At 42.0% G+C, this 13,916-nt stretch overlaps 1 protein-coding gene and 1 pseudogene across 6 annotated transcripts in view; both read right to left on the reverse strand.

Moving 5' to 3' along the window:
• Positions 1 to 1,298: 1,298 nt before the first annotated feature.
• Positions 1,299 to 13,916, reverse strand: part of ARHGEF3 (Rho guanine nucleotide exchange factor 3) — a 303,522-nt gene continuing 290,904 nt past the window's right edge. For 4 of the 6 annotated variants that reach the window (XM_029243387.1, XM_029243386.1, XM_029243388.1 and 1 more), the window contains 3 exons: positions 10,944 to 11,114; positions 5,498 to 5,684; positions 1,299 to 3,506 (listed from right to left, as the gene is read on the reverse strand). In XM_029243387.1, coding sequence (XP_029099220.1) covers positions 3,154 to 3,506; positions 5,498 to 5,684; positions 10,944 to 11,114 — 711 coding nt within the window. In that variant the 3' untranslated portion in view covers positions 1,299 to 3,153. The remainder of the gene's footprint in view (positions 3,507 to 5,497; positions 5,685 to 10,943; positions 11,115 to 13,916) is intronic. The other 2 variants (XM_029243391.1, XM_029243392.1) reach the window with 1 other exon arrangement.
• On the reverse strand, positions 7,178 to 8,191 carry LOC114907650 (annotated as a pseudogene).

Consider the following 13,916-nt stretch of genomic DNA (forward strand, 5'->3'; position numbering starts at 1 on the left):
AGGAAAACATAAACAAAACAAAAAGACAACCTACAGAATGGGAGAAAATATTTGCAAATGATGTGACTGACAAGACATTAATCTCCAAAATTTACAAACAGCTTATGCAGCTCAATATCAAAAAAACAAACAACTCAATCAAAATATGGGCAGAAGACCTAAATAGACATTTTTCCAAAGAAGACATACAGATGGCCAACAGGCACATGAAAAGATGCTCCACATCACTAATTATTAGAGAAATCCAAATCAGAACTACAATGAGGTGTCACCTCACACCACTCAGAATGGCTATCATCAAAAAATCTACAAACAGTAAGTGCTGGAGAGGGTGTGGAGAAAAGCGAACCCTCCTACACTGTTGGTGGGAATGTATATTGGTACAGCCTCTATGGAGAACTGTATTAGTTCCTTAAGAAACTAAAAATAGAACTACTATATGATCCAGCAATCCCACTCCTGGGCATATATCTGGAGAAAAACACGGCTCGCAAGGATACATGCATCCCAACGTTCGTTACCGTGCTGTTTACAATAGCCAAGACATGGAAGCAACCTAAATGTCCATTGACAGGCAAATGGATAAAGAAGATGTGGTACATATATATATACAATGGAATATTACTCAGCCATTAAAAAGAATGAAATAATGCCATTTGCAGCAACGTGGATGGACCTAGAGATTATCATACTAAGTGAAGTAAGTCAGACAAAGACAAATATATGATATGCAAAATCTTAAAAAAAAAAGATACAAATGAATTTGTTTAAAAAACAGAAGCAAACTCACAGACTTAGAGAACGAACTTATGGTTACCAGGGGCGAAGAGGTGGGGGGAGGGACAGATTGGGAGTTTGGGATTGACATATACACACTGCTATATTTAAAATAGATAACCAACAAGCACCTACTGTATAGCACAGGGAACTCCATTCAATATTCTGTAATAACCTAAATGGGAAAAGACTTTGAAAAAGAATAGATACATGTATATGTATAACCAAGTCACTTTGCTGTACACTGGAAACTAATACAACATTGTTAATCAACTATAGTCCAATATAAAATTAGAAATTAGAAAAAAAAAAGAAAAAAAAGTGAATAGGGAATCCTTGAAAAAACAGATCTTAGAAATATGAGTTCTGCAAGAGCTTTGATAGATCAAATCGTAGCATTTATATCAGCCCATACCCTATCTTAATGTGTGTACTTGGGTACAAGCAAAAATTTCGGTAAGAACCTCCCAGTAAGATCACTGAAATTTGATGTTTGTAGGGCAAATACTATATACAAAGAAGACGACATTTTAATGTAATTTATTTGAAATGCTTCCAGAGAAGTTTAAGGCCATTATACAAAAACATTCATTTCATGAAAACATTCATTGACTTTCTTCCCATAGGCCAGCCCTTGACAGACCTCTTTTCTCAACACGCTGTCCAAAGTGGCCGATGGCTCCTGCAAAGAATGATTCATTCTTTTCCCCACCATCAAACAACTTTTCTCGGCTTTTCTCTGCTTCTGTCTGCAGCAGATTCATTCAGTCGCTAAATCAATAACAACTTGAGTTGTTTTAAATAAACTTGTAATAGAAAAAAAGGTTCACTGTGTTTAAAATCTATAAATACAGAAATATGTTTTACAGGGTAAAATGGACCACAACATTTTATTTTGAAAAATAAGTACTATAGCTTGTTTTTATATTGATGAATCTTGTCACACAGCTTCTTTGAATGCACATGATAGACGTACATAATAAAATGACAACATAGTATTTACTGCTTTCCTTTGTGTAAACTTGAAAGACAGATTTAAAAAAAAAAGAAAAGAAAACTTTTTTGGCAATAATTTAGAATCATTACTACTAGTGCTGGTGTGGGTACAATTTTGCACAAGTCATCTTTAATATTTACACTCGCAGGGAGATTTTCTGTGTATTAACTTTTTTTAAAGGTCTGCGACTCACCCTGCATTGTAAATCAAGTCTGGCAAAGAGGTTTATTAGTTTGGATAACTGATCCTAATTAATGATAGAGTTAATTAAGTCGGCCTCTGGAGAATGTAATTATGATTCTGATCCAGCACAGAGCCAGAGATGGCAAATGATGACCCAAAAGTGGGGCAGGGAAACCCAAGGCTCTGGCCTTTCCCAGACGGACACTGGACCTTACTTTTCTCTTTTAATGCTTCCCACATAAGGTCACAATGGAGCACTTCTTCCAAATTCTTTTTTTCACATGTTTCCGTAAACAGAGTCACTGACTGAGCCGCAGTCCCTTTTCCTCATCTCTTCATTCATGCTCTAAAACACGAGTAGGCCTAAGCAGATGAAACAAAGAGAAGATGGGTCTTTTTGCTATCCTGCCAGGTTTTCCCAGGCCCTTTGAGTTATATTATGATATTTTAGGCTAGAAATGGCTCTTTAAGGCCAGCCAGCATCCATGGCAGAGACCTCCTGATGCAATGCACATTTCAGTTCAAGATTCAGAGCTGACAGCGGTTTTTGCGTTGATCCTTTTAAGGTCAGACTCTTATTTCATGTCCTAATAGATTATTGCATCAAATTTGTACTGGATGAAATTGCAAGGTCAAGACAGTGCTTCTTCCTTTGCAAAATTAAACCTTCAGAATCCCCAGGGATGTTTTCATGCTTTTTGGTTGGATGACATTGAACCAATTTAACTTGAAACATTGATCTTTCCCGTTTCTCCTTCAAATGCCATCATGATACACAAGTAACTTCCTCATGCCCTGTTTTCAAGGCCCTTTAAATTTCATGCCTTCAGCTACCCTGTCAAAGAGCCAGAAAAGCACTAGAGAAACAATGGAAGGACCCTTTAATCTACATGAAACAGTAGTTTAGAGATTGTTTTCTGTTTTTTAAAATCCAGCAGGACAAGTGAAAGTAACTTGTTCAAGTACTTCTCCATCCATCCAGACACTTGTGAAATACAATACAGGGTAACAGTTGCCACAGATTCCAGCTGACACAGACTGGCAGTTACAGTACTAGGGACAAAAAAGTACAGACAGGACTGGGTCAACACAGTCACAAAAGTATTAAAAAGTGCTTCTCCAAACCGTTCCATGTGTGGAATGCAAATACTGTACAGGTAAGACACAGGGTTACTTCCAGGAAGTACATGCTTCTGTCAGACGTTGCTTTCAACATGCCTGCTATCCCCACAGGAAGAGCCTGTCTGTTCCATGCGTTCACAGTCAAGGCTGACCTCACTTGTGTCCATGCTACAATCCGATTCACTGTCCGATTGGTCCATCTGCTCAAGTTTTGTTTCTCCCTGTGGCTCCCTGCTCCCGGTGGTGGGATCTAGGAATGGTCCCTCGGAGTCAAGGACCCCAGCCTGCCCCGCAGCACACAGAACTGTTTCTTTGGCTTGACGAATACAGTTGAGCCACTGCTGTTTGTTGAAGGTGTCATTGGCTTGTAATGAGTGGGTCTGACTTTGGGATCCATTTTTGAAACTTACTCTGAAGAAGTTTTTAACTAGAAATGAAAAACACATGAAAAAAAAGGTCAATGGACAGGTATTTCCTCAGGCCAAAGATTACACTTGTGGTGACACTAACCCCCAGTACCCATGGCAGAGATCACTAATTGATTACTAAATGTGCCCTACTGATCTAGGAATGGCTCAGCCCCACCCTGCAGCCTCCATCAATCAACAGGTGTTGACACAGGTCTGGCACTCAGTTGCTCTTGGAAGCTAGCAAATCAGTACGGAACAACTATGTCTCGTGTTTCAGGGGACCCCAGAGTACTGGGTACCAAACCTGGCTGCATATCAAAATCCCCCAAGAGCATGTTAAAAATACAGATCCTGGGGTCCTACCCTTAGAGATTCAGATTCAGTAGGTCTGATGTGGGCCTGGGAATCCGTAATTTCAACAACTGCCCCAAGCTAGAGCTTTTTCAAGTTTAAGAAGCTCTTTGTAACACAAACAGGCCCAAGACCCTCCACATGATAGTACTTGTATATTTAGTATCTGATGATTGAGAAGATATGTAAAGACTCTTATAAGTTTGGTTTCATTTTAAAATGAAATGACATTTTAATAATAACTGCAACAGGAGCTCTGTGCATTTATTTTTAAAAATTATTTATTTATTTATATTCTTTTGGCTGTGCCACGTGGCTTATGGGATCTTAATTCCCTGACCAGATACTGAACCCAGGCCCTTGGCAGTGAAAGTGTGGAGTTCTAACCACTGGACCGCCAGGGAATTCCTGGAGCTATGTGCATTTAAAAAATGGTAGTGCACAATATGGAAGACATTTGATTTAGTTTAATAACAACATTAACTGTCATTTAATGGGTCCCGTGTGCCACATGCATGTGGTTCACAGAAGTGTCTGTGCTCAGTCAGTCCCCGTGCACGATCCCTGTAGCCAACAGGCTGGCTTCAGATAAATTCAGGCTCCAGTCTTTGCTGTGGCGCAAATGCCTTAACTCCCCTACGTCTCAGTTTCTTTATTTGTAAAATGGGAAAAACAAAGAGAATCTACCTTAGATGGTTATTATGAGGGATAAATATAATAATGCATGTAAGTGCTTATACAATGCCTGGCACATAGTCAGTACTTGAGAAATGTAAGTACTACTACTACTACTAGTACTACCACTAGGGCAGAGGGACTGGTGAGTAGGTAAGAGGCAGTATACATGAATTACTTTGACAATATGATGCCAATGTTAACCTAAGAGGCTCAAATGTTACTTGCTCAAAGAAGACCTCCCTGACCATTTCATCTTAAACATACCTCCTATTGCTATCCCTCTCTATTCCCTTACTGGGTTTTAGTTTTCTTAAGGTACCTGGATTATTTATTTGCTTCTCAAATAACCTCTACCTCCTCCATCACAATGTAAGTTCCACAGGGCTTCCAAGGAATTGAATTGTTTGGTTCCCTAGTGTATATCAGTGCCTGGCACAGTGCTTGACACATAGGAGACACTAGATAGACGCTGCTATCTAAGCTTCTCTTGGTTAATTCCTTTATTAAGTCTCAAGTTAGAGAAGCCCATTAGAGTAATTACAGATAAACCCTCAGCCCAGTTGATCATAGTTATGTCTCTTTAGAGACAAGTCTGCCAGCTTAACTACAAAAACCCACCGTTATACAACTGTAATCACATAGGGACCATCTGGCCTTAAGAATGCTTTTATCCAGTGGAAGGAGTCGAGTAAGGGAGCTTAAGGGGCACCAGTTATATGCAGACAGGTTAACTTGTAGTGTCTTACTTAATCCTTATAACAATCCTGTGAAGTAGGTATGCATGCATCCCCACTTTGCAGATGGGAAACTAAGGCTCAAAGAGGTTGAGTAAGGTTACACAACCAGTGAGTGATGAAAGAAAACTGGAATGCAGTTTGACTTCAAGGCCATAGCTCTTCTCTTTTCACCAGGCATCCATTCCCTCCAAACCACCACGACCAAAGACGTTCAACAGGTCAAAATGGACAGCCATCCATACTTCTCTCATTGTTGCTGAACGCCCCACGCAGGGAGCCGCCCAGCCTCACTTCTCCGTCCTGCAGATCTTCCAACAGGAGGTCCTTCACGGGGATGGGCTGCCGGTACAACTGGTAGCAGAGTTGCTCGTTGTGGGTGACAGCCCGAGTGATCACAAGTACTTCTTGGAACAGGAAAACGTGTAGTTTCTGGAAGAAAAGAATCCACAGGATTCCCCTAAGCAATAATCTAATGAGTAGTTGATAAGTGGACCTCTGTGGATAAGAGGTCCCTAGGTACCAGGTTCACACTGGCCTATGAACTTCCAGGCTCAAATCTACCTCTGGGAGAACAGCAGTTGGGGGTTGGACACATTTCCAGATGCATCCATTGCCTTTCCTATGGGAGCGCCTCCCTAGGGCCCCACTGAAGAAGGCCTTTCTGCCTACAGACACCTGCAGCCAGGTCTGCCAGCTGCAGTGGCGTTCTTCACACTGCAATTCACAACCTGTGCAGACACATACAGCCTTATAGGAACATTTAAAAAAAAAAAAAGGAGAGAGAGAAACCCCATAGAATGAAGAGGCTAATGAAGGAAAATAAGTTAGTGCTCTCGGGGCTTTGGTTTATTGTATCCAATACAATTCTAAGAGATCACAATGAATAACAGTCCATAAAGGATGAGACTGAAATATCAGAGCCTAATATTAACGTTTGCTTCTCAAACCCATAAAACACTTGTTCCTTCAACCACTGAGCTGATTATCAGCTTCATCCAGGCATCCCAGCTCAGAACACTGCCCATTCCCGAGGAAACCAGAGCATGCTGCTGTAGCCACAAAGAAAGACAATCAAACAAGTTGTCCTTCTCGGTTAAGTTCATAAGAACCTCGGTTCTCTGAAGAGGTTGTGCTTAAAAGGCTGATGATTGATGTGTGTGTTGTTGGCAAAAAAAGAATCTCAAAAATAAAGGCTTGTCTCAAACCACATTATAAAAGCAATTTTGCTGAGTGGAGCTGGGGTAAATTGGCTCCATTCAACTCTAAGTGCCAGACTCTTCCCGCAGCTTGGAAATGCTTAGGAGGTGAAGAGAGACGATCCATGACTTTGCAGCTAGATTCTGGTTTTCCAGTGGCAATATTTGGCAATGTCAGCCTTAGGGTCTCAAAGAGGAGACCAGAAGAGTAGGGCTGAAAATTCACATTAGAATCTTGATCTGGGGTCGGGGAAGCATATTCAGCATTATCAGACAGTTTTAGATTTGGAAGAAAAGATACTTGCGGATCATCTACCTGCACCCTGCCACAGACGGATGGATGGACAGACAGACACACACATACATACACACACACCAAAAACCGCAGAAACTGAAGCTCAACTAAATGTTGGCTTGTGGACACACAAATGATGACGGTTCTGTATTGGTGTGTGTTTGCGGTGGGGGCAGGTTTGAAGACCGAAAAACAGAGTAAAGCACAAAATAACCAAGTTAAGGGCTTTTTTTTGGTGTGGGTGGTGGGGATGGCAGAAGAGAATATTAAGACTTTTCTTTTGGGGGTTAGGGAGGGGAGGGGTTAGTCACTGTTTTACATACTAAAAATAATCAGAGATTTTTACACTGTTTCTACTTCTACCACTCTTTCTTTTTGTTTTTTTTTGGGGGGGAAGTAAGGATTTATTAAGAACATCAAGCTCCAGGGCATTTTTTTTTTTTTTTTACCATATACCTTTAAAAATGTTTTTTATCCCCAGAAAAATCCTCATCATTTAAAACCAGATATTCAAATTATATGGCTAACATTTTTAGCTAATCAACTCTTCAGCGCTGATTCTAGGAAACCTTCAATGGATCTTTGAATAACGGAGATCAGCCCCTGATACGAGTAGTGTAGTCAGTCACACCTTTAACGTTCAAGCCACAAGTTGTGACGTTTGAAAGAGGCAAGGTCTACTGTCCTGCATTATCAGAATTTGTCGTATTTTCAGTGCTACTGGGTTGCACGTTATCTGCGAGGTTGTGTGCATGCTCAAGAAATAAATCAGTACACTTAATTCCTTAGTCAGCAATTTAATTTTTGCTTCCAACAGTTCATTCTCTTCCTTGAGCTCTCTCTGCAGCGTATCCTGCGCGTTCTGCTTGCTTTTCAACTGGCTCTTTTTCACCGCCATGTTGTTCCTCTCTCTGCGCTGACGATACTCGTCACTGCTGCGATCCATGGGCAAACTCTTTTTGCTCTGCTTGCCTGGAGGCACAGCTTTGCCTCCGCCCCCAGGGCCGGTGGGCACCAGCTGAGGAACCTGCTATAAGCCGCTGGCATGAGCCTGAGTATGGATGACACTTACTCAGTTCACGCCCGGGTACTGTTCTGCTGTGATACCTTGCTCATTTGGGCGCGCTCCCTCGACAACACAGAGCAAGTAGAAATGAGGACAAGGTGATCAGTGGTTTGATCTGCTAAGAAATCTTCACATGTACCTGCGCCTCCAGCCCGCCCCCTCCCCAAGTGGCCTCCACTCCCAGCGGCCCTGCACGGCGCGGCCTGACCCGACCCAGGCCTCGCGGTCCGCCAGTCCTACTTCTACCACTCTTCTAGACAAGGTAGGCACTTTGAACTCAGATTGTCTGGGCAACTTTAAAAAATATCCCTGGCTTCCCTGGTGGCGCAGTGGTTGAGAGTCCGCCTGCCGATGCAGGGGACACGGGTTCGTGCCCCGGTTCGGGAAGATCCCACATGCCGCGGAGCGGCTAGGCCCGTGAGCCATGGCCGCTGAGCCTGCGCGTCTGGAGCCTGTGCTCCGCAACGGGAGAGGCCACAACAGTGAGAGGCCCGCATACCGCAAAAAAAAAAAAAAAAATCCCTTATTTGTGAATGTTCACTGAGAATTCCTCCTCTTAGTCGCAGCTCCTTCCTGCCCTCAAACTGTTGAGATTTTTTTCCTGACTCAGGACTTTATTCATAATGACTTTTTTTCTGCTCCGCGGCATGTGGGATCTTTCTGGACTGGGGCATGAACCTGTGTCCTCTGCGTCGGCAGGCAGACTCTCAAGCACTGCGCCACCAGGGAAGCCCCATAATGACTTTTACAATTCTACTGGGGACAAACAAACAAACAAAATAAATCCCCTCACCCCAACTAAAATCTTTGTTCTCAAAAATCTATCTGCCTGAAACATGAAGTAGATAGAGTTCATCCTTAATGCCCTGGGCACATCCAGCAAGAGGGTCTCAGTCCCTGACTGATGGACAGAAACAGAACAGGCCCTCATTCTGTGGGGTGATGCATCTTCCTATTTCCCACAGGGCTTCTGAGAAAGAATGTTCAAGGAGCCAGAGCAACAGCCATTAGAAGTCTACCAGTGCTCTTCAGATATTGGCAAAAAGCAGAATGCAGCTGTCTGGCAATCAGTAACTCCCTAGTCAAGCAGAAACACTTCTTCAAGCAGCAGCCCGCGACAGGTCTCAAAGCCTTTGCTGCAACATCAGCTGCTTAGATCTACAGCAGCACTGATAGTGGGTGCTGTGACATGTCCTCAGTGATTTCAAACAGCATTTCCACGCCTGTCCATAAATGCCACTGTACAGTCCAGGTCAGAAGGGCGTCCCCTGAATCATCAAAGCTTATTAAGAGTTTTCAATCTAGTTTTGGCTTTCATTCTACGGGTTGGCTAGATACTGAAGATGAAACACAAAAGAAGTGGAGACTGTCTTTCTCAATGCTGAAATTTAAATGTATATTATATATAATAAAGTTTAATTATTACATAAAATACATGTTATATATAATATATAAAAATTATATATATATTATATATTAGCATTAATTTCTACTGCTATATATAAAAATAGCCTGGTGAGTTGAATTTTTTAAAAAATAAATTTATTTATTATTTTCTATTTTAGGGTGTATTTGGTCTTCGTAGCTGTGCGCGGGCTTTCTCTAGTTGTGGGGAGCAGGGGCTACTCTTCGTTGCGGTGCGCGGGCTTCTCATTGCGGTGGCTTCTCTTGCTGCAGAGCACGGGCTCTAGGCGCGTGGGCTTTAGTAGTTGTGGCACGTGGGCTCAGTAGTTGTGGTTCGCGGGCTCTAGAGCACAAGCTCAGTAGTTGTGGTGCATGGGCTTAGTTGCTCCACGGCATGTGGGATCTTCCCGGACCAGGGCACCAACCCGTGTCCCCTGCATTGGCAGGTGGATTCTTAACCACTGTGCCACCAGGGAAGTCCCTGAGTTGAATGAATTTTGAACTCTCATGTAATTTAATCCATTTTTCCTTCATGTAAGCATTTATTCACCCACTCATTCACTCACGTATTCACCTAACATTATTAAGTGCCTTAGTATGTGCCAGGTCCCAAGATGGCGCTAGGGATTGACAAGGCACACTCTCCACCCTAAAAGAGCGTGGTAAAATGGAAGATATTGACAGATAGATGGAGAATTACAACCCACTGCAGTAAGCCCTCCAGGGGAGATTTGTACAAGTTGCTATGATAGGAGAAGAGAAACAATTTCAATACCTGCTGAGGAATAAAAGCCAGGAAATGGAATATCTACAGGTCAGAGCTAGATATACAGCTGATGGGAGGGTAGATTATTATTAAAAAAAACCCAAAAAACTGGTCTCAAAATGTCAGTCTGTGGATAGGTACAAATTCATGAGAAAGAATGATTTCTCATAAAGCTAAATGAATTCAATTAAAGAGCTATCTGTTCTTCTGAGATCATATATTTTTAACATCCTGTTAAAATCACCCATTACTTTCTGATATCAAAGTGGGAGGAGATGGTAACTGTTTTGCATTTGGTTTTTTGGGTTTTTTAAAATTTATTTATTTATTTATTTTTGGCTGTGTTGGGTCTTTGTTGCTGCACACAGGCTTTTCTCTAGTTGCGGCGAGCAGGGGCTGCTTTTTGTTGTGGTGCGCAGGCTTCTCACTGCGGTGGCTTCTCTCGTGGAGCACAGGCTCCAGGTGCGTGGGCTTCAGTAGTTGTGGCATGCGGGATCAGTAGTTGTGGTTCAAGGGCTCTAGAGCGCAGGCTCAGTAGTTGTGGCACACGGGCTTAGTTGCTCCACGGCATGTGGGATCTTCCTGGACCAGGGCTCGAACCTGTGTCCCCCTGCATTGGCAGGTGGATTCTTAACCACTGCACCACCAGGGAAGCCGTGTATTTGTTTTCAAAGGTCATGACCGAAAAAAAAGAAAAAGCTGGCAACTCTATGTTGGTTTCCAAAATTTTTCTGAATATATACTGGTCATGAAATTTAAGATATATATTTATAAAATAAAATATAAAAATATATTTAAAACCTATATGATCCTATGATATAAAAGACACTGGGAAAGCAACCTTTGTCTAAAAAATGTGACCCTGGTTAGGGAAGGCATAGTAACAGGAGGCTCAGTATCAAGCGGATTAAGCATTTGGGGAGGCCCAGGATGAGATTACTGAAGGAGAGTAACTACTCACCACACCCCGGTTGTTCTTCAGTTCGCCATGACAACACAGCACCTTTGAGCTGTCAATCAGGGAGTCTTTCTGGCCTTCCTCCAAGTAAAGAAGTCGCTCTTTATAATAACGGCATTCAGATTCTCCAGTCTTGGTGTTGATTTCTGCCACGATTCCCTGAATGATGTTTATCTGTGAAAACAAAAAGAAAGTATGGGGAAAGTCAGCAAACCATTCACACCAACAAGGCCCAGGTACTCAGCCTAGAAAGTCACTAAGATACACTTGGATCTAATTCTGAGATCATGTTATCTAAGTTGCTGCTTTGGGAAAAGGGAAAAATAAATAAATGCTTTTAATATACTGTATCTATCCACCCAAACACCATCTATACATGTACACATATAAATACATACAATATATATTCATTTGTATACACACACATATTTGTATTATATATAAAACTAATGTTGATGCATAATTTTATATGAGTGAAAGAGATATGAGGTATTGATTTCAATGTGCAGGACTTATAATCACTAAGCTCTATATTGCACATTTCTTAAAACATGCTCACAATGTTGAAAATGTAGGCATTCAAAACATGTGGCCAAGGAGAGGAAAAGTAGAATGTAAGAGTCTAGAAAAGGGATTGGGTTGTCCTTGGGGATTTGAAACCCAGTTTCAAGGTCTCTCTATATGCACTTAATCTAACCTACAAACAATATTTGCAAATTGGGTGTGAATAAATGGTTTGAATATCTTTTTAGTGACAAAACATAAATGATTTATGAAAGACAGAGAACTAGGAATGGAAACAAAGGACACTAGGAGTAAGAATGGGGACAATTTGTCTATATACACTCAGGCCCATACCTACAGCACACGTGAGTAAATTAGGGGTAGAGGGATTTCAAAGCAATGGTGGATGCATTATTGTTTTTGTTTTTTTGCTTCTTTTGGCCAGGCCGCTCGGCTTGTGGGATCTTAGTTCCCTGACCAGGGACTGAACCCAGGTCCTCTGAAAGTGAGGAGTCCTAACCACTGGACCACCAGGGAATTCCCTGCATTATTGTTAAATTCAAAATGAAGCAAAACACAACAACAAGAGTACAACACTGAGACATGTTCAGTAAGCATTTATTCCAATGTAGTGTTGTTCTATAACATGAACAGTACATCTAAAAGTTAGAAAATTCTAGAAAACAAAGGAGCAAGAAATTAGTTGAGTAAAAACTCAGTGACACCAATCCAAGGCAAAGTAATGACTTCTTCACCAGAATCCTCTGTCCCCTAATAGTGACAAGACCAACAGTCCCATCTTTCTTGTGCTGATATTAACGGAAAAGAACGTAACAGATGAGAAATGTCAGTAAGGCCTCTTCTTGGTCACATTTACTTAATGGAAAAACAAACCAGTCTCTGAAAAGCAAGGTTTTAAAAGAGGCTTTTACTTAGTGAAAAGCTACCAGACTTTGTGTTCAAGTGGTAGTGAATTCTAAGATAGTTAAATGATCATTTTTCACTTGCCTTGTGCCCAAAGCAACTGGATAAAAACTTCTACCCAGAAAAAAAGAAAAAAAAAAATACGGGGCTTCCCTGGTGGCGCAGTAGTTGAGAGTCTGCCTGCCGATGCAGGGGACAGGGGTTCGTGCCCTGGTCCGGGAGGATCCTACATGCCGTGGAGCGGCTGGGCCCGTAGGCCATGGCCGCTGAGCCTGCGCGTCTAGAGCCTGTGCTCCACAACGGGAGAGGCCACAACAGTGAGAGGCCCGTGTACTGCAAAAAAAAAAACCCCCCAAAACAAAAAAAAACCTTCTACCCAGTTATAACCTTGGCATTTCCATGCAAGTTTGGTAGGAGATCTTACAGCTTTGAGCTGAGGTCTGGTGACTGCATCCTATGGACAGAGGCATAATCTCTACACCTTTGTAGCTACTAAGAGTTTCAAAGATCATTTATTTACTCTTTTCTCTATTTCCTGAATTTGGATGGTAGCACTACTTTGATAATTTTAAAAAAAACATTACTTTGAAAAATACAGGCTCTTTATGTCATAAAATAATTTTTTTGGTCTTTGATGTCAACCTAATGTTTAATATAAGTCCTGTGAAATTAATCTGAGTTTCACTAACACACAACAAGTAATAAATGGAACACTTTGGTGTACAAACTTTGTTTCTTTTTTACCCCTTTTGGTTTTCAAAGATGACTAATTATTTATTGTTACTTTCAAAAACAAACAAACTGGGCTTCCCTGGTGGCGCAGCAGTTGGGATTCCGCTTGCCGATGCAGGGGACACAGGTTCGTGCCCCGGTCCGGGAAGATCCCACATCCGCGGAGTGGCTGGGCCCGTGGGCCATGGCCGCTGAGCTTGCGCGTCTGGAGCCTGTGCTCCGCGACGGGAGAGGCCGCAGCAGTGAGAGGCCCACGTACCCCCAAAAACAAAAAAAAACAAAAAAAAAACAAACAAGAAATTTCACAAAATATTCTAAAGCTATGACTCATCCTTCAAATTAATTCAATTAATGCTTGTTGAGCATCTGTTCAGTGTCAGACTAGGTGGTGTCATTCAAAGAAATGAGACAGGGTCGCTGCCCTCAAGAAGCTTAAAATGTATGGGAGGTATCTGAGCAATTGTTTTATGTGTACCTTATCTTTCTACTTTACTACCTTTTTAATATGTAGTGAAATCCATACTTTTTCCTTGTTTTTAATAATTAAAAAATTTTTTTTCATTTATTTTTTTTGGCTGTGTTGGGTTTCGTTGCTGTGTGTGGACTTTCTCTAGTTGCCGCGAGCAGGGGCTACTCTTTGTTGCGGTGCATGGGCTTCTTATTGCGGTGGCTTCTCTTGTTGCAGAGCACGGGCTCTAGAGCATGCAGGCTTCAGTAGATGCGGTGCGTGGGCTCAGTAGTTGCGGCACACAGGCTCTAGAGCGCAGGCTCAGTAGTTGTGGTGCACGGGCTTAGTTGCTCCCAAGGCATGTGAGA

This window comes from Monodon monoceros, unplaced genomic scaffold (genome assembly GCF_005190385.1).
Source record: "Monodon monoceros isolate NGI ecotype Baffin Bay Population unplaced genomic scaffold, NGI_Narwhal_1 Super_Scaffold_3, whole genome shotgun sequence".
NCBI classification, from domain to species: domain Eukaryota; kingdom Metazoa; phylum Chordata; class Mammalia; order Artiodactyla; family Monodontidae; genus Monodon; species Monodon monoceros.